Genomic DNA, 27,993 nt, shown 5'->3' with positions numbered 1-27,993 from the left:
TTTTGTACCTCCATGCACAGCCAATGGCATTTGCACACCTACACTTACACTTTTTGCACGCTCACAAGGGTGCCCAACCCATGCTATTTGCATGTCTACATTTACACTTGGTGCAGGCCCAGTATCCTTGCATGGGCATTTGCCTGCCGCCACATTGGCTCACACCTTGTCTGCCTTGGCACACCTGCTCACAAGCGTATTTCCTGGGCTGGCTGGGCCCAGGGGTCCGATCTCGGGGAGCGTGGCGGGGCTGGGACGTCTAGGCCTTCTTCTGTAGCGTGGTGGGGACGCTTGCACTCCTCATCAGCCAGAGGGGAGGGGGGTGAGCTTGTGGGGGGGTGCACAGCCCCCCCGGCCCCACACCTTCTGGGTCAGGTGCACTAGTGGAAGTAGGGGTGGCTGGAGGAGCGGCTTCGGGGTACAACCCCCCCCCCCGAAGACAGGGGCTTGAGAGGCAGGAGGCCTGGGTGCAGAGGATTCTGGGAGAGGCATGATGAGCAAAGGGTTCTGGGAGACAAGGGTGAACACAGAGGATTCTGGGAGAGGGACAGACACAGGATGATGGGAGACGCGAGGGTGCAAAGGATTGTGGGAGGCTGCTGTGAGCAGGGGATTCTGGGAGGCAGGGGAACACAAAGGATTCTGGGAGAGGCGCGGGAACAAAGGATGCTGGGAGACTGGGCTGAGCACAAAGGATTCTGGGACATGCCGGTGTGCAAAGGATTGTGGGAGAGGCAGGAGCGCAGGGGATTCTGGGTCTCAGGACACCTGCCTGACGAGGAACATAGGGGCGGGAACTAGGGAACACGACCTGCTCCCAGCTAGGGGACGGGGGGAGGGGAATGGATGGGTGCGGGGGGGGCATGAGGTAAAAAGTAAAAACTACTTCCAGCACGCCCCCCCATGAAAAGTGTTCCAGCACCGCTGACAGGGAGACAGCGTGACCCCTCCCTGGGCCGCCCCCGCCAGGCACAGGGAGTGGGGCAGGGGGCGCTCTCCCCTGGCAGCCGGGGCTGGGCACTGGGGGGTGCCAGGGCAGGGCTGGGTGCGGTCGCCCGGCCGGGCAGAGCTGGGAAGGGGAAGTGGCTGGTCCAGCCCAGAAGCTGCAGCTGTGGGGGTTGGGGGATCCCAGGCGGAAATAATGTCCCGCACAGCCCAGGGCGCAGACACAGCCGGCAGAGCGGGGTGAGCTCCTGGGGTGGGGCCGGGGGGCTGGGGGGGGCACTCAGGAAACAGGTGCTGGGGACGTTGTTACTGGCCACGGCTGTTGTGTCAGCGTTACAGGCAGCCAGGACGGCGACTGTCTGCCGCTATTTGGACCAGGGGTTACAGGTGGCTCGGACAGCGACTGTTCTTATGTGGTGGGAGTTACAGGCAGATGGGATGGCCATCGTTGCTGGTCGGGGGTTACAGGCGGCCAGGAGAAGACTGTCACTATGTGGCAGTGGGGTTACAGGCAGACAGGATGGCGAGTGTTGCTATGTGGTCAGTGGTTACAAGTGGCCAGGGCAGGGACTGTTGCTTTTTGGTTGGGGGTTACAGCCAGTCGGGATGGCGACTGTTGCTATGTGGTTGGGGTTACAGGTGGCTGGGATGGTGACTGCCGCTAGTCGGAGGTTACAGGTGGCCAAGATGGGGACTGTCAGTATTTGGTTGGGGGTTACAGGCAGCCAGGACAGGGACTGTTGCTATTTGATTGGGGGTAACAGGCGGCTGGGATGGCGACTGTTGTGACGTGGTCGGGGGTTACATGCGGCCAGGGTTGGGGCACATACACTCTGTGTTTTTCCATGAGATCTGCTCTAGTTCATACAGGGATGTATTTGGGCCCTGCCATGGCCCAGGTTAGACACGTCCTATGGGTCCCTTCTGGCCTGAGAGCCTGTGAAAACACACACACACGCACGCGCTTGTCCCCTCCAGCAGGGGGTGCAGGGACACACACACACGGGCAGTCCCAGCCCTGGTCATGGCGCCACCACCCGGTTGTGCCAGGCGCTGCATGTACCCAGATCAACTCTCAATCTGCCTTTCACTACAGATTTTGGGGGGAGGCCCTGGCGGCACCAGGGGGACCCAGGACCAACCCGGCTGACTCCCCGCTGGGAACCTCCCTGGGTGGCTACTGACTTCACAGGGCTGGGCTGGTAGCCTCAGGAGTGGAGTGGGGTCTGGTGGTTAGGGTGGGGGCTGGGAGCCAGGACTCCTGGGTTCTCCCCCCAACTCTGCGTTCCCCTCCCCAGGTCTGCTGGTGCCCCTCACTCCTGATCCGCAGCCCCCTGCTAGTCCCCACCCCACCCACTCCGCAAAGGTGCTGGAGTCCCAATATCTCTGTGATTGGAAGGTACCCCCCCCCAGTCATAGCCTGGACGGGGTGCAATGGGGGGGGGGGAGACTGGCAGCTGCTGTGGGAGGGGACTCTGGCTGGCTGTGCTATGTAGGGGCTGGCGGGGGGGGGGGGGGCGGTGCTGGAAGCTGTGGATTGGAGCCGCTGTGGAGTGGAGGAGACAGGGATGGGACCCAGGAGTCCTGGGTTCCAACCCCCACCCCCCCAGCTCTGCCCACTAGACCCCACTCCGTTCCCAGGGGACACAGGAGTCCTGGCTCCCAGAGTCCCCCTCTTCTCTACCCACTAGATCCCACTCCCTTCCAGGGGACCCAGGAGTCCTGGCTTTCCCATCCCCTGTTGTGCCTGAGTTTATGACCTGGCTTCTGGCTTGGGGGGAGGCGGGGGGGGCGGGGCGGATGCAGTAGGGGGAGGTCCCCCCCTGAGCTACCCTCCCCCAAGTCCCCGTCACTCCTTCAACCTCCCTGCCTTTGCGTCACCATGGCGATGGTACCCAGCCCTCCGTCCTCCAGGATCCATAGCAACCCGGCACCCCCCCCACCGCCTGTCCCCATAGCAACCGTATCCCTGGCCTGCTGGCCTCATCAATAATTCCCGAGCTGTATAGTTGTTGACCATTGTGTAGGGGTGGAGGGAGGCTGGTGAGCCAGCCGAGGGGCTGTTTGTGTGTCTCCAGGGGTGTTTGTGTAGACATGCGTGCGAGTGGGAGTAGTCGTGTGTGTCTGTGCATATGTGTGTGTTTGCGTATATGTCTGGGGAGGGTGCACGTGTGTTTGTGTGTACACGCGTGTGTATCCAGGTGTTGGTGTGTAGTCGTGTGTACACGCGTGTGTATCCAGTGTTGATGTGTAGTCGTGTGTACATGCGTGTGTATCCAGGTGTTGGCATGTAGTCGTGTGTACACGCGTGTGTATCCAGGTGTTGGCGTGTAGTCGTGTGTACACGCATGTGTATCCAGGTGTTGGCGTGTAGTCGTGTGTACACGCGTGTGTATCCAGGTGTTGCCATGTAGTCGTGTGTACACGCGTGTGTATCCAGTGTTGGCGTGTAGTCGTGTGTACACGCGTGTGTATCCAGGTGTTGGCGTGTAGTCGTGTGTATACGCGTGTGTATCCAGGTGTTGGCGTGTAGTCGTGTGTACACACGTGTGTATCCAGGTGTTGGTGTGTATGTGACTGTGGTTGTGTGGGTACACATCTGTGTGGTCATGTTGGTGTTTGTGTGTCTTTGTGTGTGCGTGTGTACACGGGTGTCTGTGTACACATTGGGGTTTGCGTGTACAACCTTGTGAGTGTGATTGTGTGAGCTGGTGTGTGTGTACGTGAGCGTGCACCAGTGGGGATGCCGTGTCTCTGTGGGCGTGGACGCGCGTGTGGGGGTGTGCGTGGTTGTGTCCAGCACTCTGGGTGTGTCCCTGTCTCTCACTCCCCACCCCCCACCCTGCTGGCTGTGGGGGGAGGGATGACCGCAGACCGTCTCGCAAGAAACACAGGGGGAGAGAACCCAGGCGTCCCAGCCCCCGCTGCTCTGACCCACCAGCCCCCCCGCCCTCGCAGAGCCGGGAGAGAACCCAGGCGTCCTGGCTCCCAGCCCCCCTGCTCTGACCCGCCCGCCCTCGCAGAGCCCGGAGAGAACCCAGGCGTCCTGGCTCCCAGCCCCCCTGCTCTGACCCGCCCGCCCTCGCAGAGCCCGGAGAGAACCCAGGAGTCCTGGCTCCCACCCCTCCCTGCTCTGACCCGCCAGGGCCCGGAGAGAACCCAGGCGTCCTGGCTCCCAGCCCCCGCGGCTCCCCTGCCGGGGGGATTCCCCGGCGGGGGGCTGCTGTCTGGGCTGGGGGCGGCCCCAAGTCCCGGCTCCGCCTCCCGGCTCCAGCCAGCGCCGGGGATGGAGGCGCCGCGCCGCGGGCCGAGCTGCTCCGTGCCCCGGAGCCGCCGCTGAGCCCCGGGGACCCCGCCCCGGCCGGGCCCCGCCATGTGGTGCCTGCGGGGCGCGTCCGAGCGGCGCCGGGGGCAGATCCAGCGCAAACTGCTGCACTGGTGAGTGCGGGCCCCGGGCCCCCCCGGCTGAACCCCGCCCCCCGGATCCCCCCCGGCTGAACCCCGCCCCCCGGATCCTCCCTGATCCCCCCGGCTGAACCCCCCAGCTCCCCCCCGGCTGAACCCCCCCGGATCCCCCCCGGCTGAACCCCGCCCCCCGGGCCCCCCCGGCTGAACCCCGCCCCCCGGATCCTCCCTGATCCCCCCGGCTGAACCCCCCAGCTCCCCCCCGGCTGAACCCCGCCCCCCGGGCCCCCCCGGCTGAACCCCCCCGGATCCCCCCCGGCTGAACCCCGCCCCCCGGATCCCCCCAGGCTGAACCCCGCCCCCCGGATCCTCCCTGATCCCCCCGGCTGAACCCCCCAGCTCCCCCCCGGCTGAACCCCGCCCCCCGGGCCCCCCCGGCTGAACCCCCCCGGATCCCCCCCGGCTGAACCCCGCCCCCCGGATCCTCCCTGATCCCCCCGGCTGAACCCCCCAGCTCCCCCCCGGCTGAACCCCGCCCCCCGGCTCCCCCCGGCTGAACCCCGCCCCCCGGATCCTCCCTGATCCCCCCGGCTGAACCCCCCTGGGACCCCCGGCTGAACCCCGCCCCCCAGCTCCCCCCTCGGCTGAACCCCGCCCCCGGATCCCCCCAGGCTGAACCCCGCCCCCCGGATCCTCCCTGATCCCCCCGGCTGAACCCCCCCGGATCCCCCCCGGCTGAACCCCGCCCCCCGGATCCTCCCTGATCCCCCCGGCTGAACCCCCCTGGGACCCCCGGCTGAACCCTGCCCCCCAGCTCCCCCCCGGCTGAACCCCGCCCCCGGGTCCCCCCGGCTGAACCCCGCCCCCTGGATCCTCCCTGATCCCCCCGGCTGAACCCCCCTGGGACCCCCGGCTGAACCCTGCCCCCCAGCTCCCCCCCGGCTGAACCCCCCCAGATCCCCCCCAGCTGAACCCCGCCCCCCGGATCCCCCCCGGCTGAACCCCGCCACAAGGATCCTCCCTGATCCCCCTGGCTGAACCCCCCTGGGACCCCCAGCTGAACCCTGCTCCCCAGCTCCCCCCGGGCCCCCCCGGCTGAACCCCGCCACCCGGATCCCCCCCGGCTGAACCCCGCCACCCGGATCCTCCCTGATCCCCCCGGCTGAACCCCCCTGGGACCCCCGGCTGAACCCTGCCCCCCAGCTGCCCCCCTGGCTGAACCCCGCCCCCCGGATCCCCCCCGGCTGAACCCCGCCACCCGGATCCTCCCTGATCCCCCCGGCTGAACCCCCCTGGGACCCCCGGCTGAACCCCGCCCCCCAGCTCCCCCCCGGCTGAACCCCGCCCCCCGGGTCCCCCCGGCTGAACCCCGCCCCCTGGATCCTCCCTGATCCCCCCGGCTGAACCCCCCTGGGACCCCCGGCTGAACCCCGCCCCCCAGCTCCCCCCCGGCTGAACCCCGCCCCCCGGGTCCCCCCGGCTGAACCCCGCCCCCCGGATCCTCCCTGATCCCCCCGGCTGAACCCCCCTGGGACCCCCGGCTGAACCCTGCCCCCCAGCTCCCCCCCGGCTGAACCCCCCCAGATCCCCCCCAGCTGAACCCCGCCCCCCGGGCCCCCCCAGCTGAACCCCGTCCCCCGGGTCCCCCCGGATCCCCCCCAGCTGAACCCCGCCACAAGGATCCTCCCTGATCCCCCTGGCTGAACCCCCCTGGGACCTCCAGCTGAACCCTGCTCCCCAGCTCCCCCCGGGCCCCCCCAGCTGAACCCCGCCCCCCCGGATCCCCCCCGGCTGAACCCCGCCACCCGGATCCTCCCTGATCCCCCCGGCTGAACCCCCCTGGGACCCCCAGCTGTACCCCGCCCCCAGGATCCCCCCGGATCCCCCCCGGCTGCACCCCCCTGGGCCCCCCGGGCCCCCCCGGCTGAACCTCCCTGTGCCTCCCTGGGGCCCCCCAGCTGAACCCCACCCCCCAGCTCCCCCTGGATCCCCCCCGGCTGAACCCCCCTGGGTCCCCCCGGCTCCCCCCCGGCTGAACCCCGCCCCCCAGCTCCCCCCCGACTGAACCCCGCACTCCACCGGCTCCCCCCCCGGCTGAACCCCCCCAGCTCCTCCCCAGCTGAACCCTGCCCCCCAGCTCCCCCCAGATCCCCCCTGGCTGAACCCCCCCCCGGACCCTCTGCCTGAAACCAGCCCCCGGGCTCTCCTGGATCCCCCCGGCTGAACCCTACTCCCCCGGTTCCCCCCAGATCCTCCCCGGCTGAAGCCCCCTCTGGACCCCCTACCTGAAACCCGGCCCCCCCGGATCCCCCTGCCGGAAACCCTGTCCCCCAGGCCCCCCCGGCTCCTCCCAGTTGAACCCTGCCCCCCCGGATTCACCCAGCTAAACCCCGTCCCCCCAGCTCCCCCTGGCTGAAATCCGGTCCCCCAATGAACCCCCACCCCCTGGATCCCCCCCAGCTGAACCCCACCTCCCGGCTCCCCCTGCCTGAAACCTGCAGCCCTGGATCCCCCCAGGCTGAACCCCGCCCCCCCGGACTCCCCTAACTAACCCTGGCCCCCCCAGCTGAACCTCGGCCCCCTAGATCCTCCCCAGATCCCCTGCCTGAATCCCACCCCCGATCCCCTGAATGAACCCTGTCCCCCGGTTCCCTCCCCCCAGCCTGAAACCCACCCTCTCCCACGGATCCCCCCAGCCCCCCCATCTGAAACCCACCCCCTGGGCCCCCCCGAATTCCCCGCTGCCCCTCAATTACTAACTGCCCCTGGCCCCCCGACTGCCCCCTGGCCCTGGCCATGTAGTGTCTGCCGTGTGCATGAGACTGGTACTGCCGGAAGGTAGGACAAGCCGCAACATTGGTGAATGAACCCAGCTGTCTCTGGGTCACCCCCCCAACTGCCCGCCAAGCCCCAGTCGGCCCCCAGACTCCCCTGGGTCCCCCGGTCTGCCCCCAGACCTGCCAACTGCCCCCTGGTCCTCCTGGCCTCCCTGTCTGCTCCTGAGTCCCCCATCTGCCGTCTGCTCCCGGACCCCCCACACTGAGCTCCCCAGGCCCCTGACTGCACCCCCCAGACCCGTCTGTCATTGGGTCCCTGCTGCCCCCTGCTGGAGGGAATGAACCCTGCTCTACCTTTGTGTGGGGTGGGGTTCCAGCTCTCCGTACCCTTCCCGTTCCCCGTCACCCAGGCCTCCTAGAAACATGGCCGGGCCTCAGGCGCAACACAGGGCCCCCTACCCCCAGTGCTGTCCATGGACGGCTCGCCCGGCGGTGCAATGCAGCCGTCTCTGAGGCGGGGCGGCTGGGGAACAGCTGCATATAACGCCGCACAGGGATTGCATTGGGCAAGAGAGCATGAGGGTCTAGAGCAGGAGGTGTCATCTGGGTAGAGGAGGGCACCTGCATGCTCTGGGTTCTAGCTCAGTGTGTGATCTGGATTTTCTAGGATGAACAGTGGGCCAAGTTGTCTGGGCTCTAAATCATGATGCACACTCGATACTCTAGTGTGAACAAGAGAATGGTTTGCTGTCGTTCTAGACCGGGTCGGGCTCTTGCTGTTCCAGAGTTGGTGACCCAACAGGCAGCCTGGGTTCTAGATCAGGATAGGCCTGGAGCCGACAATACAGGCTGCTGCCTGGGCTCTAGACCGGGGACAGGCTATCGATGTTCTAGAGTATGTCAAAGCGGCCAGCTGCTGGTGTTCTAGATCAGCTTGCACCATTGGTGTTTTAGAGACAAGCACACAGCAGAATGGCTGGGTTCTAGATCAGGATAGGCCTAGAGCTGGTAATACAGGCTGCTGTCGGGGCTCAAGACTGGGGCAGCGGCGAGCAATTGATGTTCTAGAGGGGGTGACACTGCAAGCAGCCAGTGTTCTAGGTCTGGTTTCGTTCTCAGTGTTCTACAGACAACCGGGCAGCGGATTGGCTGGGCTCCAGATCAAGACAGGCCACAGATGCCCTGGAACTGTCCGAACAAGATTCTAGACCAGGAGGGGGAACCCGGCTTCTAGAGCTAGCAGCTGCATGGGCTGTCTGGGTTCTAGACCAGACTGCCCTCTCCGTGCTCTAGAGTGGCCAGGACACTGGGGCTGTCTGGGTTCTAGACCAGCCTGTCCTCTCACTGTTCTAGAGTGGGCAGGTCACAGGGGTGTCCAGGTTCTAGACCAGCTGCCCTCTCCATGTCCTAGAGTGGGTAGGTCACTGGGGATTTTTGGGTTCTAGGCCAGGCTGCCCCCTTGCTGTTCTAGAGTGGGCAGGACATTGGGGGTTTCTGGGTTCTAGGCCAGACTGCCCCCTCGCTGTTCTAGAGTGGGCACGCCATTAGGGGGTTTCTGGGTTCTAGACCAGACTGCCCTCTCAGTGTTCTAGAGTGGGCAGGAAACAGGGGGTGTCGGGGTTCTAGACCGGCGTCCGGGCTCGGTTCCAAGGGGAAGGTGCCGGCCACTCACCCCCTGCCCCGTCTGCTCTCCCCGCAGCGTGGAGGGGGACCCACCAGGCAGCGAGGCTGGGGCGACGGTGGACAGCCCGGGCAGCCAGGCACCGTACTGCTGCGGGGCCGAGCTGCCCAAGGCTGGGGAGCCCTATGACCTGGGGCCCCTGACCTCCACCGTCTCCGCCTGCCACCCCCCGGCCCCCGGGCTGCCCTGGGCCCAGCGGGCGCGGCTCCAGCCAGCGAGTGTGGCGTTGCGCAAGCAGGAGGAGGAGGAGAACAAGCGATCGAAGGCCCTGTCAGACAGCTATGAGCTCTCCACCGACCTCCAGGACAAGAAGGTAGTGTGCCCCGCGCCCCGTGGTCCCCTTGGGATCCGCCCCTTCCAGACTGTGTCCCCACCGTGGCCCTCCTGGGATCCCCCCCTTCCGGCCTGTGTCCCCCAGGAGCCTCACAGTCTGTGTCCCCCCCATAACCATCACCTCCTGACCAGTGACACACCCCCAGGACTCCCCAGTCTGTGCCCCCCGGGACCTCCCCGGACGGTGATCCCTCCGCTCCCGGGACCATCATCTCCTAGCCGGTGACCCCCTGGAACCCCCTCTCCCAGGCTGCGATCCCCCCAGCACCGCATCCCAGGCTGTGGTTCCCCTTGGATCCCCTTGGCCTGTGCCCCCCCAGGACACCCCCTCCCTTCCTGTGGTCCCCCCAGCACCCACCTCTGGGCCTGTGCCCCCCCCGGGACTCCCCTGGCCTGCGCCCCCCCTGCCACCTGTCTCCCCCCCCCCCGCAGGTGGAGATGCTGGAGCGGAAATACGGGGGGTACTTCCTGAGCCGGCGGGCAGCCCGCACCATCCAGACGGCCTTCCGCCAGTACCGCATGAACAAGAACTTCCAGCGGCTCCGCAGCTCGGCCTCGGAGAGCCGCATGTCCCGGCGCATCGTCCTCTCCAACATGCGTATGCAGTTCTCCTTCGAGGAGTGCGACAAGGGGCCCGGCACCGCCCCCTACTTCGAAGGCAAGCCGGCCTCCCTGGACGAGGGCACCATGGCCAGCGCCCGCCCCCACCTGCTGGAGCGCGGGGGGCTGCCCTACGGGGGCTCCTGCCGGGCCGGCCTGGACAGCGGCTCGCTCCACGCCTCCTCCGGCGACTTCTGCAGCGAGATCACCGAGCTGGAGGACTCCTTCGCCAAGCAGGTGGGGTGGGGACCGGGCCCCCGTGGGGCGGGGAGCTCCCTGCCCCCCACCAGGGACTGGGGGATCCCCCGTCCCCCCCACCTTAGCTCCCCCCGCAGAGGGACTGGGGGAATTCCCCCCTCCCCCCAATCTTAGCTCTTCCCCGGGATCCCCCCTCCTCACAATCTTAGCTCCCCTTCCTGCTCCCCAGGGTTCCCCCCGACTGTGGGAGGGACTTATAGGGAGGAGAGGGGCTTGTATAGAGAAGAGGGACTAATAGGGCACTTGGCATAGGGGGAGGGGCTTATTAGGAGGGGAGGGGCTTCTGAGGAGGAGCTGGTGTAGAAAGGAGGGGCTTATAAGGAGGGGAGGCACTTAGGCAGTTCGTCTTAAGGGGTGGGGCTTATGGAGAATTTTGCATAGGGGCGTGGCTTGTTCGGAGGGGAGGGGTTAATGAGGCAGGTCTGGTTAGAGGGGGGCTTGTACAGAGGGGAGGGGCTTATAAGGAGGGGAGGGACTTAGTTCCCCTTAGGAGGTGGGGCTCATGAAGAATTGTGCATGGGGAGGGGCTTTGCGAGGAGGGGCGGGGCATAGGGGGCGTGGCCTCTCCTTTCACCCGCCCCGCTGCCCCGGCAGGTGAAGTCTCTGGCGGCGTCGATCGACGAGGCCCTGAACTGCCACCCGCTGCCGGCGCCGGAGGGGGGGGGCCCGGCCCCGCTGGAGAAGAGCGAGTCGAAGGAGCAGCAGGGGGACAGCGCGGCCACCTCCTTCAGCGACGTCACCCTGTACCTGGACGAGGGGGTGCCGGCCTCCCCCCTCTCCCTGGAGCGGCCCCCCAGCTCGGAGACCCCCGAGCCCGGCCCCCCACCGGCCCAGCCCCGGCCCGAGTTCTGGGGGGCCCCGCAGCGGGAGGAGAGCCGGGAGAACGGGGCCGGCCGGCGCGGCACCCCCTGCCTGGAGTGCCGGGACTTCCGCCTGCGGGGGGCCCACCTGCCCCTCCTCACCATCGAGCCCCCCAGCGACAGCTCGGTGGACCTGAGCGACCGCTCCGAGCGCAGCTCGGTCCACCGGGGCCTGGCCTACGAGCCGGACGGCTGCGGGGGCCCCAAGCACCCGCCCGCCCCCCCGCCCCCGGCCCCCTCCCCCCACCCCCTGCGCCACTACCGCCCCGAGCCGGCCCCGCCCCCGCCCCCGCCCCCCGGACGCCTGGGTCCCGAGCACTCGGACGGCGACAACGACAGCCTGCCGAGCAGCAGCAACTCCAACGAGACCATCAACTGCAGCTCGGGCTCCTCCTCCCGGGACAGCCTGCGGGGCCCCCCGCCCCCGCCCCCCCCGGCCCCCCCACCCGCCGGCCCCGGCCCGGGCCTGTGCAAGCAGACGTACCAGCGGGAGACCCGCCACAGCTGGGACTCGCCGGCCTTCAACCACGACCTCTTGCAACGGCGTCACTATCGCATCGGGCTCAACCTCTTCAACAAGTGGGTGCCCCGGGGCGGGGAGGGGCTTCCTCGGGGGAGGGGCTTCCTCAGGGGAGGGGCTTCCTCGGGGGAGGGGCTGAGGGCACTGTTTCCCAGAATTCCAGTTGGAGGGAGGGTTGCCCCTCCCCCCCGATAGCCCTGCCCCTCCCAGCCCCACACTCCCGCCCCGCAGCCCCCGCCGGGGCATCGGACGGGTGGGGCCGGAGGCCTCACTCTCCGGTGCGGTCACTGATTGAATTGCTACTGAAGGACACAGCAGCTGCTTCCCAGGCAGGGCCGTGTCTCCCCCGGCTGGGAGGCAGCCTTAGGGATCCAATTAGCCAGCTGGAGCCGTGACTCAGCCCGCGCCTCGGAGGCGGATCCTGCTCCGGCCGTTAGACCCTGAGAAGGGGCCCCTTCCTCCCGGTCCTGGAGTTCTAGAATTCTGCCCATGTTCCGGATCTAGAGCGCCCTGGAACCAATCCACCTGGGAGCTTTAGCGGGAGATTTTCCCGCTGCGGATTTGGGTGCTGCCTTGTGTTCTGGATCAGTTTATCTAGTCCGTTCTTGGCTGGCCACATCAATGAAAACATGATTGCATCTGTGATAGAGAGCCAAATTGGTCTCGAAGCCACTCTAGAACAGCAGTCGGTCTTCCTGGCTTAATGATTGGCTTAATCATTGGTCTAGAACCAGCATGTTCTAAAATGGCTCTCGAGTTGCACTGCTCTAGAACAGACAAATGCCCTACACTTTTGTTTTGCCTCAGGGCGACTGGCTTTCCTCTAGAGTGGCTGCGTTATGGAATAGCATTGAGGGCTCCAAAGAATCCAGAACCACAGAGCCAGGATTCTGGATTAACACAATATAAACTCTAGGTGGTGTCTAGATCGACTGTAATTTGTTCTGGAGTATCCCTTTTAGACTCATTGATGCTTCTACATAATCGGTCGCAATAGTACCTGGGTTCTAGGTTAACACTGGGCTGTGCTTGAATATGCATAGCAGATGTACTGTGTGTTCTAGGTAACCCACAGCTGGCCAGACATGTCTATCCCAGAACATAGTCTTGAACGTTTTCTCGAGCCCTGCAAAAGCCCCCCTGAGATCCAGGTGTCCGGCACTCTTAGCTAAGCCCTTTGCTCTCAGCGGGCAATGTTTTCTAGAATGAGCACATTCCCAACCTCTGATCTGGAACAGCAGAGTTATGCAGATGTTCTAGAACAACATCTTGTCTGCAGTGGTGCGGCTCTGGGAGGGCACTGTTCTAGATCAGTGAGCTCCTGTTGGAAGTGTCCAAGAACGGTGGTCTTGAATGACTTGCTTCTAGAACAGCGATGATCTGGAATGGCCATGTTCCTTCCAGAGGGGAACTGGCCTGTGTCTGGTCTGGTTCTAGAATGGCAGAGATCTAGCCATGTTCCTGCTTTCTCACCCCCCTCCCCTAGCGTCTCCTCTCCAGTTCCCATAGCCGTCTGCCCCAGGGAAGCAGTGTTCTAGAGGGTGGTGACTCTAGACCCTTTCTCTCCATGCCCACAGAAAGCCGGAGAAGGGGATCCAGTACCTCATTGAGAGAGGGTTCCTCTCGGACACGCCAGTCGGGGTCGCTCACTTCATCCTGGAGCGCAAGGGCCTGAGCCGGCAGATGATTGGCGAATTTCTCGGCAACCGGCAGAAGCAGTTCAACCGCGATGTTCTTGAGTAAGGGGCTGCCGGGGGGGAACGTCTCCAGCAGGGGATGTTCTGGAGCAAGGGGGGGCATGGAAGCCAGTACCCGGAGCAAAGACAGCAAGCACAAATTGATCTAGAGCATGTGATCTAGAGTAGGGTGTATGTGCTGTCTGGAGAGGAACAATTGTGGGCAGCCAGTGGGTTTCCGACCCACCTTCCTGGGGGCGGTGGAGCTCTGGCTTTGGGCGTCATCCCGCACATTCTCCCACGAGACTCTAGAGACCGCTGGAGCATGGGAGGGATCTCTGAGCAACTTCTGGAGGGGACCCAGCACTGACCTGCCCTCCCCTTTCCAGCTGTGTGGTGGATGAGATGGATTTTTCCAACATGGACCTGGACGATGCTCTGCGGAAGTTCCAGTCGCACATCCGGGTGCAGGGGGAAGCGCAGAAGGTTGAGAGACTCATCGAAGCCTTCAGGTCGGTTCGAGAACCTTCCCAAGGTGCTGAGGGGCGGTCAGCTCAATCGCTGTGAAGTCTGGCGTTCTAGACCTGGGGCAGGCGTCGTATAAAGCGGCTGGCGTTCTAGAGCACTGACGCCTTTAACAAGCTCGGTGAAAGCCTGACCCGTTCTGGAGCAGGATTGGCCTTCTTGCCACACCAGAACCCACGGGGTGTGTGTGTGTGTGTTGCAGTTTAAATACAAGACAGACAAGGCTTTAAGCAAGGAAGCAGGCTGGTCTGCCGACAGGCTTCTGCCTGTCAGCTTTTCCACCCTCTCTTTTATTTCTCTCCCCCCTGCTCCTACACAACACTCAGGGTGTGCCCTGAATGTTTCCAGGTGCATGAACTCTACATGAACCCTTCAGGGGGGTTTCAGAGTAACAGCCGTGTTAGTCTGTATTCGCAAAAAGAAAAGGAGTACTTGTGGCACCTTAGAGACTAACCAATTTATTTGAGCATGAGCTTTCGTGAGCTACAGCTCAGGGGGGGTCAGCTCAATCGCTGTGGAGTCTGGCGTTCTAGACCCGGGGCGGGCGTATAAAGCAGCTGGCGTTCTAGAGCACTGACGCCTTTAACAAGCTCGGTGAAATCCTGACCCATTCTGGAGCAGGATTGGCCTTGTTGCCACCCCAGAACCCACGCGGCCTTCTAGAATACAGCCCATCTTGGTGGTCTGCTGGGATGTCCTGTAGAAGGCTGCAGGCATTGGTAGGGGCCTAGGACGTGCCCACAGTCCATGTTCTAGATAGCCGCACCACATTCTAGAGCCTATTTTCTAGAACCCATGTTCTAGATGGATATTATTCCAGGATGTGCCTGTCCATCTAGAACAGGGTCTGTGTCGATCAGTGCCCCAGTGCCCTAGCAGGCCAGCTGCCCTGACATGCAGCCAGAGCTCTAGAGTGGGGCTGGCAGCGACTTAGCTGGAGAACACAGCCGGTGTTCTACACCGGGGGTGCTGGCAGACCGTGTTCTAGAGTGTGACATCACTGGCGGCGCTCTAGAACACGGCCTGCCTTCACCAGCGTCGCTGGAGATAACCACACAGCAGGCGTTCTAGACATGGCTCTCGCAGGGCGGTCGATGAATCGCATTTCACTCCAGCCATTCATTCCAAACAGATTAACTCGCTTAAAAAAACAAATCGCGAATCAGCTCCATTTTAATTGCACTGCTAAACAAGACCAGAATGCTGATTTCCATTGATTATAAATAGTTTTGGGATGTTTTTCTACATTTTCAAATACGCTGAAGTCAAATAAACACAGAAGACACATGGACAGGGCCAACTTTACGTTGTTGTTTTTGACTGGATGTTTTTCTCCATTTTCAAATATCTTGATTTTGGTTACAACACAGAACGCAAAGCGCACAGGGATCACTTTTTAGGGTTATTATTTTTGACTGCAAATATTTGCCCTCTACAAAAGAGAAACCAAATAACTGGTATTTTTCAATTCCCCTCGGTCCTGTCCTGTCATGCAATCTCGTAATGGTGCAAGGGCACTTTACAGATGTAGAATAATCTTTTTTTACACAACTGCACTCAAAACCAATGCAATGTAAAACTTTAGTGCCTACAAGTCCACTCAGTCCTACATCTCGCTCAGCCAGTCGCTCAGAGAAACCAGTTTATTTACATTCACGGGAGATCACGCCGCCCGCTACTTATTGACAGCGTGATCTGAAATTGAGACTAGGCATTCACCTGGTCTGGTTGTAGCCTGTGTGGCAAGGTATTTCCGTGCCAGATTTGCTAAACATTCGTATGCCCCTGCATGCTCCGACCTGTAGCTCGCGTTGTGATTGAAATCAATATATTTCAAAATGAAGAGAAATATCCCAAAATACTGGTAATCGGTGGAAATTGGTGTTCTGGTCTTGTTGAAACCGGCGAGGAATCACGAGTCATTCTTTTAATGGTCCGTCCGCCCTAGATTCTTGGCCGTTTGACTCGGTGGCAATCTCATATCTGCTCTAGAACAGGCAGGGATCTAGACCGGCTGGGATACACCACAGGAGCCAGAGACCCAGAGCCTGGATCATCCGCTCTAGAACAGGCCAGGATCTAGAATGCCAGGGTTCTGCAAACGCCGCATCAACAGGGCATGCTTTGTTCTGGAGCATGCGGTGGAGGGCGATCTAGAAGGCACTCAGGTTGGCGGTGATCTAGAACACAGGCATCACTCTGGAATGTGGATGATGTTCTAGAGTGGTCTAGAAGGCGGTTCTAGGCTGCACTGTGCTGTGGTGGGGGAAGGGGAAGGAGGATTATTCACTCTCTGCTTCCCGGCGCAGCCAGCGCTACTGCGTCTGCAACGCCCCGCTTGTGCGCCAGTTCCGGAACCCGGACACCATCTTCATCCTGGCCTTTGCCATCATCCTCCTCAACACCGACATGTACAGCCCCAGCGTCAAGCCTGAGAGGAAGATGAAGCTCGACGACTTCATCAAGAACCTCAGAGGTAAGCGGGGGAGGGGTGCTCGGGAACCCGTCGAATCCCCCGATGGTACCAGGATATAGCTGGGAAGGTACTTCGGAGGAAAGTAGCTAGATCCCTGGTCTAGAAAGAAACAGGATCCAGAATAGCTGGTTGACCGGGGGACTGTGAGAAGAGCTGCTCTAGAACCTGCCCCTAAACCCCATCGACATCCAGAACATGGGAGCCCAGGGCTTTGAGTGGCTGGGGCCTGTGCCAGATGAGATCTGTGCCTGGGATCTAGAACAGGTGGGGGGAATCCTCTGCTCTAGAATGAGCTGGGCTCTGGAACTGCCAGGAGTTGTGCAAGAGGTCCGAGAGGCCAAGACCTGGATCCTCCGCTCTACAACAGACTGGGATTTAGAACAGCTGTGATCCACACCTGGGGGCGGTGGGCTAGAGCCACCGGGCCTGGTTACCTGCTCTAGAACAGCTGAGAGCCACAGCGGGAGCCAGAGCCCCATCTGCTCTAGAACAGGCTGTGTGACGATGTGACTCAGCAGGGAGGGGGGAGTGTTGACCTGGGAATGTGCCCTGGGGATGGTAGACCTGAGAGCCTGTCACCTGAGCCAGGAGGGGGAGGTGACACCTCGGCCAGGAATGTGGACGGAGACTGCAGCAGGGAACCTGCTGGGTGGGTTTAGTTTCAGTTTGGGGCTGGGTGGAGGAACACAGGGAACCCCAGGGCTGGGGTCTAAGCTCCCTGCTCCCCCAGAAGGACTTGACTGAGGGGTCCTGGGTGTACCCACAAGCTCTGTTTTGGACTGTGTTCCTATTGTCCAATAAACCTTCTGTTTTACTGGCTGGCTGAGAGTCTCAGTGAATCCCAGGAAGAGGGGTGCAGGGCCTGGACTCCCCCACACTCTGTGACAACTGGTGGCAGCGGTGGGATTTACTGCACCCCGTGAACGGCGCTTCCTGCAGTAAGTGACTGGGGAGCAGTAAAATGAAGGGGAATTGACGGGGACCAGGCATGCTGAAGATTCAGAGAGAGATGGTTTCAAGGGGCAGTTAACCCCTGGGAGTGTGTGACCAGAGAGAAGGACTTTTGCAGTAACAGGGTCCCCCGAGGGATTGCAGCGAGCGGTCCCAGGGGCGGAGGAGTCTGCAGCTCGACCCTGGCAAAGAGGTGGTGACCTCAAGAAGGACTGGCATGCTAAGGGCTTTTCCTGGAAACCATGGAAAGCTGCCCGGCCTGCGAGTGGCCAGCAGGGAGATGTACGCTAAACGCCTTAAGAGCGACCTGGTGGAGCTGTGCAGGCAGAGGGGGCTGCACATCAGGAGGTCCACCAAGGAACAGCTGATTGCCCAGTTGGAGGAGAGGGATCGCTTGGATGACCCGATCCCTGTCCCTGAGGGAAGCCGCCCGGCAGACGCAGCGTGGGCCCTGGGGCCTGACCGGGCTGGGAGGGGTCAGACTGCTGCCGAGGACATCCCGAGACCCTTCCTACCTATGCCTGGGGGAGGGGTTGGGGGAAGCCCAGCGAATACCGAGGGCACCCTGACCCCGGCACCCAGCAGGGGATCCTCCCGGTGGAGCTCCCCATCCCTGGAGCGGAGGCGGCTGGAATGGGAGAGGGAGATGAAAATGAGGGAGCTGGAGGATCATGAAAAACAACGTCAACATGAGGAGAAACAACGTCAACATGAGCAGGAGGAGAAGGAGAGGGAGCGTCAGGAGAAGGAGAGGGAACGTCAGGAGAAGGAGAAACAAAGACAGCATGAACTGGAGCTGGCCAGGCTGAGGAGCAGTGGGACCCCGGCTGCGGTGAGTGCGGGGGGACCCAAGACTGCAAGGAGCTTTGATAAGTGCTTCCTGGCCCAGCGGAAGGAGGGGGAGGACATAGATAGCTTCCTGACGGCCTTTGAGAATGCCTGTGAGCTGCACAGGGTTGACCCTGCAGACAGGCTCCAGTTCCTCACCCCCTTACTGGACCCCAAAGCCGTGGAGGTGTACAGCCGGATGACAGGGGCGGAGGCAGGGGACTATGAACTGTTCAAACAGGCCCTGCTCCGTGAGTTTGGGCTGACCCCCGAGATGTACCGGAGAAGGTTCCGGAGTCAGCGTAAAACGCCTGAGGTCACCTACCTACAACTGGCCAACCGGATGCAGGGGTATGCCCGCAAGTGGACAGCTGGGGCCCGAGCTAAAGAGGACCTGCTGGACCTAATCGTACTGGAGCAACTGTATGATCAGTGCCCTTCCGACCTGAGGCTGTGGCTGGTGGACAAAAAGCTCGAGAACCCCCAGCACGCAGGGCAGCTGGCCGACGAGTTCGTGAACAGTCGGTCAGGGGGTAGCCGGGAGGAGTCCCAAAAGGACAGCCCCCCTCCCCCCCCCCGATGCAGAGAGAGAGTCACCATGGGGCCTCCCAGCGGGGAAATAGGGGGAACCCCCTCCCACGGGGAACGCCTGGCGTCGGGCCCCTCCGACCCGCTCGAGGGGACCAACGTGACCTGAGCTGCTATCACTGTGGCCAGAGAGGCCACGTACGGTCCCAGTGCCCCGGGCTCAGGGACAGACTGAGCAGACCCAACCTACCCAGGGTTAACTGGGTAGGGACTCAGCTGGACGAGGGGCAGACGACCCAGGCAAGGGGGGCTGCCAGTTTACCACCTGCTCAGGAGGGAAGAGTACCCCAGGCCAGCTCCGCCAGAGGGCTGGAAGCTCTGGACTCAGGGTGCTCGGTTTACAGGGTGGGCGCGGGGCTGTCCCTCCGGAGAGAGTGCCTTGTTCCCCTGGAGGTGGATGGGAGGAAGGTCAATGGATACTGGGATACGGGCGCGGAGGTGACGCTGGCCCGGCCCGAGGTGGTGGCCCCAGATCGGGTGGTGCCCAAGACCTACCTGACCCTGACAGGGGTGGGCGGGACCCCATTTAAGGTGCCCGTGGCAAGGGTACACCTGAAATGGGGGGCCAAGGAGGGCCCCGAGGATGTGGGGGTACACCACCATTTGCCCACTGAAGTTTTGATGGGGGGAGACCTAGAGGACTGGCTAAGCAAGCCCCAGACCGCCCTGGTTGTGACACGTAACCAGAGCCGGCGAGGGGCACTGCGCCCTGACCTCGGGGAGGGTACCGCACCGGAGGCGTAGGACCCTACCCTGGTGGGGAGGGAGGGCCGAGGGGCACGGCTCAGAGAGGCTGTGGCCTCAGACCCGGCCAATGAGGGGGGACCGGGCCCCATCCCTTCCCCAGCCGCTGAGTTCCAGGCCGAGTTGAGGAAAGATCCCTCCTTGCGCAAGCTCAGGGACCTGGCCGACCTCGGTGTGGGACGGACCATGAGGAGAGGCTGCCAGGAGAGGTTCCTGTGGGAGAAGGGGTTCCTGTACCGAGAATGGGCTCCCACAAGGGAAGTGGAGTCCTGTGGGATCAGGAGGCAGCTGGGGGTCCCCCAGAAGTATCGCCGCAGGCTCCTGTCCCTGGCCCACGACATCCCCCTCGCAGGGCACCAGGGAATCCGGCGCACCCGGCAGAGGTTGCTACAGAACTTTTACTGGCCCGGGGTCTTTACCACGGTCCGGCAGTATTGCCGATCCTGCGAGCCCTGTCAGAGGGTGGGGAAGGCCCGGGACAAGGGGAAAGCGGCTTTGAGGCCTTTGCCCATCACAGAGGAGCCTTTCCAGAAGGTGGCCATGGACATCGTGGGGCCTCTCAGCAGGACGACCCGGTCAGGGAAGAAATACATTCTGGGGGTGGTAGATTTTGCCACCCGCTACCCCGAGGCACTGCCCTTAGCTTCCATTGAAGCCGACACCGTGGCCGATGCTCCTGACCATTTTCAGCCGAGTGGGGTTCCCCGAGGAAGTCTTGACAGACCAAGGCTCCAACTTCATGTCGGCCCTGCTCCGGTGCTTGTGGGAGAAATGTGGGGTCCGGCACGACTGGGCCTCAGCTTATCACCCCCAGTCCAATGGGCTGGTGGAGAGGTTCAATGGGACGCTAAAGATGATGCTGAAAACCTTTATGAACCAGCACCCGCAGGATTGGGACAAGTACTTACCGCACCTGCTGTTCGCGTACAGGGAGGTGCCCCAGGAGTCGACCGGATTTTCGCTTTTCGAACTGTTATATGGCAGGAGGGTGAGGGGCCCCCTGGACCTGATGAGAGACGAATGGGAGGGGAAGGCCACTCCCGATGGAGAGTCAGTGGTGGAGTATGTCCTGATCTTCCGAGAGAGACTGGCTGAACTCATGGGCCTGGCCAGGGAGAACCTGGCCAGAGCCCAGAGGAAGCAGAAGGTCTGGTATGACCGCACGGCGCGGGCCCGTGCCTACGCCACCGGGGATCCGGTGATGGTTCTCATCCCCGTGAGAAAGAACAAACTACAGGCCGCCTGGGAGGGCCCTTTCAAGGTCGTCAAGCAGCTCAATGAGGTGAACTATGTGGTGAAGCTGTCGAACCGGGCGCACCACCGCCGGGTGTACCATGTGAATATGATGAAGCCATATTATGCCAGGGGGAATGTGGTGTTGGCCGTGTGTGGACAGTGGGAGGTGCAGGGAGATGACCCTTTAGTAGATCTATTCCCTGGGACCAGAGCTGGTTCCCCCCTGGAAACAATTCCCCTCTCGGATCAGCTAACCCTGCCCAGCAAGCTGAGGTCAGGGGGGTGCTGCATCCATCCCGACAGCTGTTTTCCAACCAGCCTGGACGCACTAATCTGACTGTCCACCGGGTGCAGACAGGGTCGCACCCGCCGATAAGATGCTCCCCCTTCCGAGTCACAGGGAAAACTGCTCAGGACCTGGAAAGAGAGGTCCGGGACATGCTGGCTTTGGGGGTGATCCAGCCATCTGCCAGCCCTTGGGCCTCGCCGGTGGTGCTGGTCCCCAAAAAGGACGGGTCGGTCCGGTTCTGTGTGGACTATCGGAAGCTCAATGCCATCACTGTATCTGATGCCTACCCCATGCCCAGACCAGACGAGCTCCTAGACAAGCTGGGAGGAGCTCAGTACCTTACCACCATGGACCTTACAAAGGGCTACTGGCAAGTGCCGCTGGATGCAGATGCCCGGCTGAAATCGGCCTTTATCACCCCTCTGGGGCTCTATGAGTTCCTGACCCTGCTGTTTGGCCTCAAGGGAGCGCCGGCCACCTTCCAGCGCCTGGTGGACCAGCTCCTGAGGGGGATGGAGAGTTTTGCCGTGGCGTATATTGATGACATCTGTGTCTTTAGCCAGACCTGGGAGGACCACGTGTCCCAGGTTGGACCGACTCCAGGGGGCTGGGCTGACTGTAAAAGCGGAGAAGTGCAAGGTGGGGATGGCGGAAGTATCTTACCTGGGCCATCGGGTGGGGAGCGGCCACCTAAAGCCGGAACCAGCCAAGGTGGAGGTGATCAGAGACTGGCCCGCTCCCCACACCAAAAAGCAGGTCCAAGCCTTTATTGGGATGGCAGGATACTACCGAAGATTTGTGCCCCACTTTAGCACCATAGCCACCCCCGTCACTGAGCTATGCAAGAAGGGGAAGCCAGACAAGGTGGTCTGGACCGAGCAGTGCCAGGAGGTTTTCCGGGCGCTGAAGGAGGCTCTGGTCAGTGGCCCAGTTCTGGCAAACCCAGACTTTGACAAGCCCTTTGTGGTGTTCACCGACGCCTCCGACACGGGACTGGGGGCGGTGTTAATGCAGGAGGATGAAAAGGCGGAGAGACACCCCATCGTGTACCTGAGCAAGAAGTTGCTACCCCGGGAGCAACACTACGCAGCCATCGAGAAGGAGTGCCTGGCCATGGTGTGGGCCCTCAAGAAACTAGAGCCCTATCTCTTCGGGCGACACTTCACCGTCTACACCGACCACTCCCCCCGACCTGGCTGCACCAGATGAAAGGAGCCAACGCCAAGCTCCTGAGATGGAGCCTGCTCCTGCAGGATTACGACATGGACGTGGTCCACGTGAAGGGAAGGGCCAACCTGATAGCGGATGCGCTGTCCTGGAGAGGGGGCCCCGAACTTCCCCAGGTCACTGGTCACAGTGACCCCGCTCCGTTCAGTCTCGAAGGGGGGAGAGATGTGACGATGTGACTCGGCAGGGAGGGGGGAGTGTTGACCTGGGGATGTGCCCTGGGGATGGGAGACCTGAGAGCCTGTCACCTGAGCCAGGAGGGGGAGGGGGAGGTGACACCTCGGCCAGGAATGTGGACGGAGACTGCAGCAGGGAACTGCTGGTGGGGGGGGGGTTAGTTTCAGTTTGGGGCTGGGTGGAGAAACACAGGGAACCCCAGGGCTGGGGTCTAAGCTCCCTGCTCCCCCAGAAGGACTTGACTGAGGGGTCCTGGGTGTTCCTGTTGTCCAATAAACCTTCTGTTTTACTGGCTGGCTGAGTCTCAGTGAATCCCAGGAAGAGGGGTGCAGGGCCTGGACTCCCCCACACTCCATGACAGGCTGGGATCTAGAATGACCGGGTTCAGCACCAGAGGCCGCAGCCTCTGTTCTAGACTTGCCAGGGCTCTGGGTTGAGGAGGGGGACTTGTATGGTGTTTGGCCCCACTCATCGCCGGGTCCGTCTGTGCATCTTCCCCCCCCAGGGGTGGATAACGGGCAGGACATCCCCCGCGACCTCCTGGTGGGGATCTACCAGCGCATCCAGAGCCGCGAGCTGCGAACCAGCGACGACCACGTCTCTCAGGTCCAGACCGTCGAGCGCATGATCGTGGGGAAGAAACCGGTGAGTGGGGCGGGGTTTCCCGGGAGGGAGGGGCCTCATAGGGAAGGGGTGGAGCCCTGGGAAGAGGGCTTGGAGGGTGGGGCTTCTTGGAGGGGGGCATGGCCTGTCAGGGGAGGGGCTTTTCAGAGAAGGAGGCGGGGCCTCAGGCGAGGGGCTTGGGTGGGTGGGGTCTCACAGATGGAGGCGGAGCCTGAGGGGTGGGAGGGACCACTGGGGATGTGTAGGGGAGGAGCTTGATGGAGAAGAGGTAGCGGCGGGGAGGAAGGGAAGGGCCTTTTGGTGGCTTCTGGGGGTGGGACTCTTGAGTAGACTCCACCCCCTCTGGCCCCACTGACCTTCCCCCGCCCCACGCCAGGTGCTGTCCCTGCCCCACCGTCGCCTGGTCTGCTGCTGCCAGCTCTATGAGGTGCCCGACCCCAACCGGCCCCAGCGCCTCGGCCTGCACCAGAGGGAGGTGTTCCTCTTCAACGACCTGCTGGTGGTGAGTGGGGGTGGCCCGGATACCTGGGTCCCATCCTCATCTAGTGGGCTGGGGCGGGGGGAGCTGGGAGACAGGACCCCTCGGTTCTCTCCCAGCTCTGGGAGGGCAGTGGGGGCTGGTGGGTTAGAGTGGGGTGGGGCTGGGAGCCAGGACTCCTGGGTTCTCTCCCAGCTCCGGGGCGGGGAGGGGGCTAGAGGGCAGAGCCGGGGACTCTCGCTGACCCGCCCCCCCCGCCCCAGGTGACGAAGATCTTCCAGAAGAAGAAGATCATGGTGACGTACAACTTCCGCCAGAGCTTCCCCCTGGTGGAAATGCACCTGCAGCTGTTCCAGAACTCCTGTGAGTGCCCCTCCCGCCTCGGACCCACAGCTCCCCGCTGCCCCCGCCCCCCGAGAGAGCCGGACCTGAGTCTCTGTGTCCCTGTCTCCCCCCACCGCAGATTACCAGTTCGGGATCAAGCTCCTGTCGGCCGTGCCGGGCGGGGAGCGGAAAGTGCTGATCGTCTTCAACGCCCCCAGCCTGCAGGACCGGCTCCGCTTCACCAGCGACCTGCGGGAGTCCATCGCCGAGGTGCAGGAGATGGAGAAATACCGTGTGGAGTGTGAGTGCCGAGCGGGCAGGGGGCTGCGGGGCGGGAGTGGGGGGCACCGGCAGGGCTGGGGGGGCAGGGGGCTGCGGGGCGGGAGTGGGGGGCACCGGCAGGGCTGGGGGGGCAGGGGGCTGCGGGGCGGGAGTGGGGGGCACCGGCAGGGCTGGGGGGGCAGGGGGCTGCGGGTCAGGAGTGAGGGGCCCCGCTGGCACCTGACCCCCCGCCGGCCCCCCACAGCGGAGCTGGAGAAGCAGAAGGGGGTGGTGCGCCCCAACGTCTCCCCGGCGGGGGGCCCCAAGGAGGCGGTGAACGGGACGCTGACCCGGAGCAGCCTGGAGGACACCTACGGCCTGGGCGACGGGCTGAAGCGAAGCGCCCTGAGCAGCTCCCTGCGCGACCTCTCCGACGCCGGTGAGCTGGGCCCGGACGCCTGGGTTCCTCCCCGGCGCTGGGAGGGGAGCGGGGTGTGGCTGGGAGCCCGGACGCCTGGGTTCTCGCCTGGTCCCCCTGGCTCCTGTTGGGGGCTTTGGCTCCCCCTGGTGGCAGAAAAGCCATGTGAGCGGCTCAGCCAATAGGAAGCTCCCTGGATGGGGGGGGCGGGACGGTGGGCGTGGCCTGGCTGGGTTAACCCCCGCCGTGCCGGGGGACGGTGCTCGCTCGCTCTGCTTTGTGCACTCTCTCGCTCTCTCTCGCTGGGGGGTTACCTGGAGGCAGTTTCGGGGGGGGGGGCCCTGTTGGGGGGGGCCAGCCTCGCTAATCCCTGCTGTTGCCCCCCTCCCCCCCCCCGTGCAGGCAAGCGGGGCCGCCGTAACAGCGTGGGATCCTTGGATAGCACCATTGAAGTAAGTGGGGGGGGGCTGCGGTGTCCCCTCCCCCCCTGCCGGGGTGCCCCCCTCTCCGCCTCCCTCTGCCTGTCGCTCCAGCTCCGATCCCCCATCGCGCCCAGGGGCCCCGCCAGGCGTCCCAGCATGCTCTGCTCCCGGCTGGCCCGCCGGACACCCCCCCCCTGCCCCCCCCGCATTCCGCTCAGTTCCCAGCATGCTTTGCTCCTCCTGTCACGCCAGCTCCACCGGCTCCTTACATACAGATCTGACCCCCCCCCCATTTCCGGTAGCCAGTGGGGGGAGGGGCTTGTACAAGTATGGTGTGCATAAAGGGGGTGGGGCTTGTAAAAGGGGTGGGGTTTATCACAGGGGGTGGGGCTTATAAAAGAAAGTGGGGGGAGGAGGAGGTGGGTCTTATGAGCGGGTGGGGGGGTGTCATAAAAGTGGGTGGGACTTATCCAAGGGTGGTTCATGAAGTGGGTGGGGCTTGTAGAAGGGCGGGGCTTCGCGGCCAGTGCTCTGATCTCTCTCTCTCTCTGTCTCCCCGCAGGGGTCTATCATTAGCAGCCCCCGCCCCCACCAGCGCATGCCCCCGCCCGCCCCGCTGGAGGACTACAAGGCCCAGGCCCGCCCCATCTCCAACTCCTCCTCCTTCCTGGGCTCCCTCTTCGGCAGCAAGCGGGGCCGGGCCCCCTTCCCGCTGCCCCCCGGCCAGGCCTCGGCCCCCTCCTCCCACCCCCCGCACCCGCTGTCCCCGCCCCCCGAGGGCCCCTCCAAGCTGCAGGCCCTCCACGCCCAGTACTGCCACGTGGCCCCGCCCCCGTACCCCCAGCAGCCCCCGCCCCCCCCGCAGCCGGCCCCGCCCCCCCCGCTGCCCCCCGTGGCTGCCGCCCTGCCCCCCCGCTTCCACATGTCCTCCCAGCCCCCGCTCTCGGCGCCTCCCCAGAAGCAGACGCCCCCGGCCTTCCCCCTGGTGCACCAGCATTATACCCTCCAGCGGCCCGGGCATCAGAGGCGGCTGCACCAGCTGCCCCCCTCTGCCGCCCCCTCCACCCACCCCCCCTTCCCCCTCCACGGCCGCCAGCCCACCTCACCTCTCCCCCTCTACAGCCCGGCCCCCCAGCCCTCCCACACCTACCCCCAGCACCTGCCCCAGGGGGGCGGGGGGCACCACACCCTCCACCGCCAGCCCCCCAAGCACTTTGTCTTCAGCCACCACCCCCAGCTGGGGCAGCGCGGGGGGGGTGCCCCGCCACCGGCCCCCCACCACGGCCCCACCCACCCCCACCACCACGGCCCCCCCCCCCACTCGCCCATCCCCCCCCACCCCTCCTACCCGCCTCTGCCCCCACCCTCGCCCCACACCCCCCTCAGCCCGCACTCCCCCGGGGCTCCCACCTCCCCGCTCCCCCAGCATGCCCCCCTGCACCCGGGAGGGGGACAGGGCAACCCCAACCCAAAATCCAAGCCGGTCAATAGAATTAGCACCATGGTCTGAGAGCCGTGCTGCAGGGGAGGGCCGGGGGGCAGAGGAAACCCAGACAGAGGGGAGCCCCGATCCCTGGCAATCATCCCCCTGCCCTCCCCCAGCTTCCCAGGACCGGCGAGGGAGGAGAGACCAGATCGCGGCAGAGAATGGCCCCAGCTCGTGACAGCGCTGGATGGAAGAGTCCCGGAAGCTGCAGCTCTGCACAGATTTGTGCAGGGCGGGGACTGTGGCCGGGGGTGGGGCCGGCCCCTTAAATGAGGGGGAAGGCCAGGGTAGTGGATGCCCTATCCCTGCCCTGTTTTCCCCACCCCCCCGGGGCCAATTCTGGGAAATGTACCCACCCCATTGCACTAACTTTCATTGCACAGCCCCAGGTGGTCCGCTGCGGGGGAAGAGGGCCCCCTTTTCATTTGCACATGGCTTGTGAGTTGCTGCTGCTTGGCCTGTTATTTTTTTTGGGGGGGGGAATCCCTGGGATATTGGGGAGCCAGATCTGGGGGGGCATCCCCCCCGTTCTTACCCGTGTCTGTAATAAGGGCTACTCCCGGCGGCAACCGTTTTCCCTCCCCCGAACACCTATTCTGTGATTTGCACTGACAGAGAACCCCTCCCTCCCCCGCAAGGCCCCCCAAACCTGCCCCACTCCCCGGTGCAGAAAGGGATCCCATGGGGGGAAACCCCATGAAACTCCACTAGCCCCCTCCCCATTTTCTGGGCCCCAGGGCTGTTTGTTTTGGGGGGCGGCAGAGCCCTGTATGGAAACAGTCCCTATGCAGCATTATGTGCGGCTGTTGCCCCGACCCAGAGGTGGCTGCACCTCTGCCCCAGTGAATCTTGTGCACTTTATCCCCCCCCTTGCAAATACAATCTGTCCCTCCCCGCACTTGAATATCCCTCTGTTTCTGATGGGTGTCCCCCCAAAACACACAGCTGCGGGAGGGGAGAGGGGGCTAGGAGCCAGGACTCCTGGGTTCTCTCCCTGGCTCAGGGAAGGGGGGTTTAGGGAGGGAGAGTAGAGAGAAACTGAGGCAGAACTCCAGAGTCCTCACTCCCAGCCCCTCCCTGGCTCTAATCACCAGACCTGCCCCCCCCATCCCCCTTCCCAGATTTGGGGCGAGAACCCAGGAGTCCTGAACTAAAGGATTTCTGAAGCACCATAGCCAACGCTGTCCCCTTTGCCCCTCCACCTCAGGGTTGTGCACCCCAGTTTCTCTTGGGGTCCCCCCAATGTCTGGTCGCCCCCCAGCATGCACCTCCCCTGCCCCGGTACCCACGTTTAATTGGTTTGTTGTACAGACCCCACTGTATATAGTATACATTATAAATAGCGGGCTGCGGAGCGGGGCCCCCCCGTGCACCCCACAGGCCGGGGCACCCCCGGAGTTCCTGGCTCGCCATTGACGAGATGACCGTATTTTTGTTCCCCTGCCCCCCCCAGTCCTCCTCCTTGTATATAAGAAACTGTACATTTGATGCTTCATAAATGACCGACTGTCCTTTCCGTGTTCAGCCTCTGGGGTACGTGTGTTCTTTACCCCGCCTCTGGGGGGCGCCGGGGGGCTGGGCAGGGGGCGCTCTCCCCTGGCAGGCAGGGCCAGGCGCTGGGGGGGCTGGGCAGGGCCAGGCACTGGGGGGCATGGTGAGGCAGGGGGCTGGGCAGGGGGTGCTCTCCCCTGGCAGGCAGGGCTGGGGGGTTCCAGGGGGCTGAGCAGGGCCAGGCACTGGGGGGCACCGTGAGGCAGGGGGCTGGGTAGGGGCGCTCTCCCCTGGCAGGCAGGGCTGGGGGGTGCCAGGAGGCTGGGCAGGGCGAGGCGCTGGGGGGCACGGTGAGGCAGGGGGTGCTCTCCCCTGGCAGGCAGGGCTGGGGGG

At 63.7% G+C, this 27,993-nt stretch overlaps 1 protein-coding gene across 4 annotated transcripts in view; it reads left to right on the top strand.

Moving 5' to 3' along the window:
- IQSEC2 (IQ motif and Sec7 domain ArfGEF 2) overlaps nucleotides 1-27,633 on the top strand; it is a 60,419-nt gene extending 32,786 nt beyond the window's left edge. For 3 of the 4 annotated variants that reach the window (XM_084612919.1, XM_084612922.1, XM_084612921.1), the window contains 13 exons: nucleotides 8,827-9,121; nucleotides 9,574-9,978; nucleotides 10,594-11,438; nucleotides 12,957-13,118; nucleotides 13,445-13,567; nucleotides 15,890-16,056; nucleotides 22,602-22,741; nucleotides 23,097-23,222; nucleotides 23,462-23,561; nucleotides 23,662-23,823; nucleotides 24,049-24,222; nucleotides 24,604-24,653; nucleotides 25,186-27,633. In XM_084612919.1, the coding sequence (XP_084469045.1) occupies nucleotides 8,827-9,121; nucleotides 9,574-9,978; nucleotides 10,594-11,438; nucleotides 12,957-13,118; nucleotides 13,445-13,567; nucleotides 15,890-16,056; nucleotides 22,602-22,741; nucleotides 23,097-23,222; nucleotides 23,462-23,561; nucleotides 23,662-23,823; nucleotides 24,049-24,222; nucleotides 24,604-24,653; nucleotides 25,186-26,133 (3,697 nt within the window). In that variant the 3' untranslated portion in view covers nucleotides 26,134-27,633. Of the gene's footprint in view, nucleotides 1-4,061; nucleotides 4,384-8,826; nucleotides 9,122-9,573; nucleotides 9,979-10,593; nucleotides 11,439-12,956; nucleotides 13,119-13,444; nucleotides 13,568-15,889; nucleotides 16,057-22,601; nucleotides 22,742-23,096; nucleotides 23,223-23,461; nucleotides 23,562-23,661; nucleotides 23,824-24,048; nucleotides 24,223-24,603; nucleotides 24,654-25,185 lie in introns of those variants that run through there. The other variant, XM_084612920.1, reaches the window with a different exon arrangement.
- Nucleotides 27,634-27,993: the final 360 nt, after the last annotated feature.

This window comes from Lepidochelys olivacea, assembly GCF_965140295.1.
Source record: "Lepidochelys olivacea isolate rLepOli2 genome assembly, chromosome: 23".
In the NCBI taxonomy this organism is placed as follows: Eukaryota; Metazoa; Chordata; order Testudines; family Cheloniidae; genus Lepidochelys; species Lepidochelys olivacea.
This window is presented reverse-complemented; position numbering and strand designations above follow the sequence as displayed.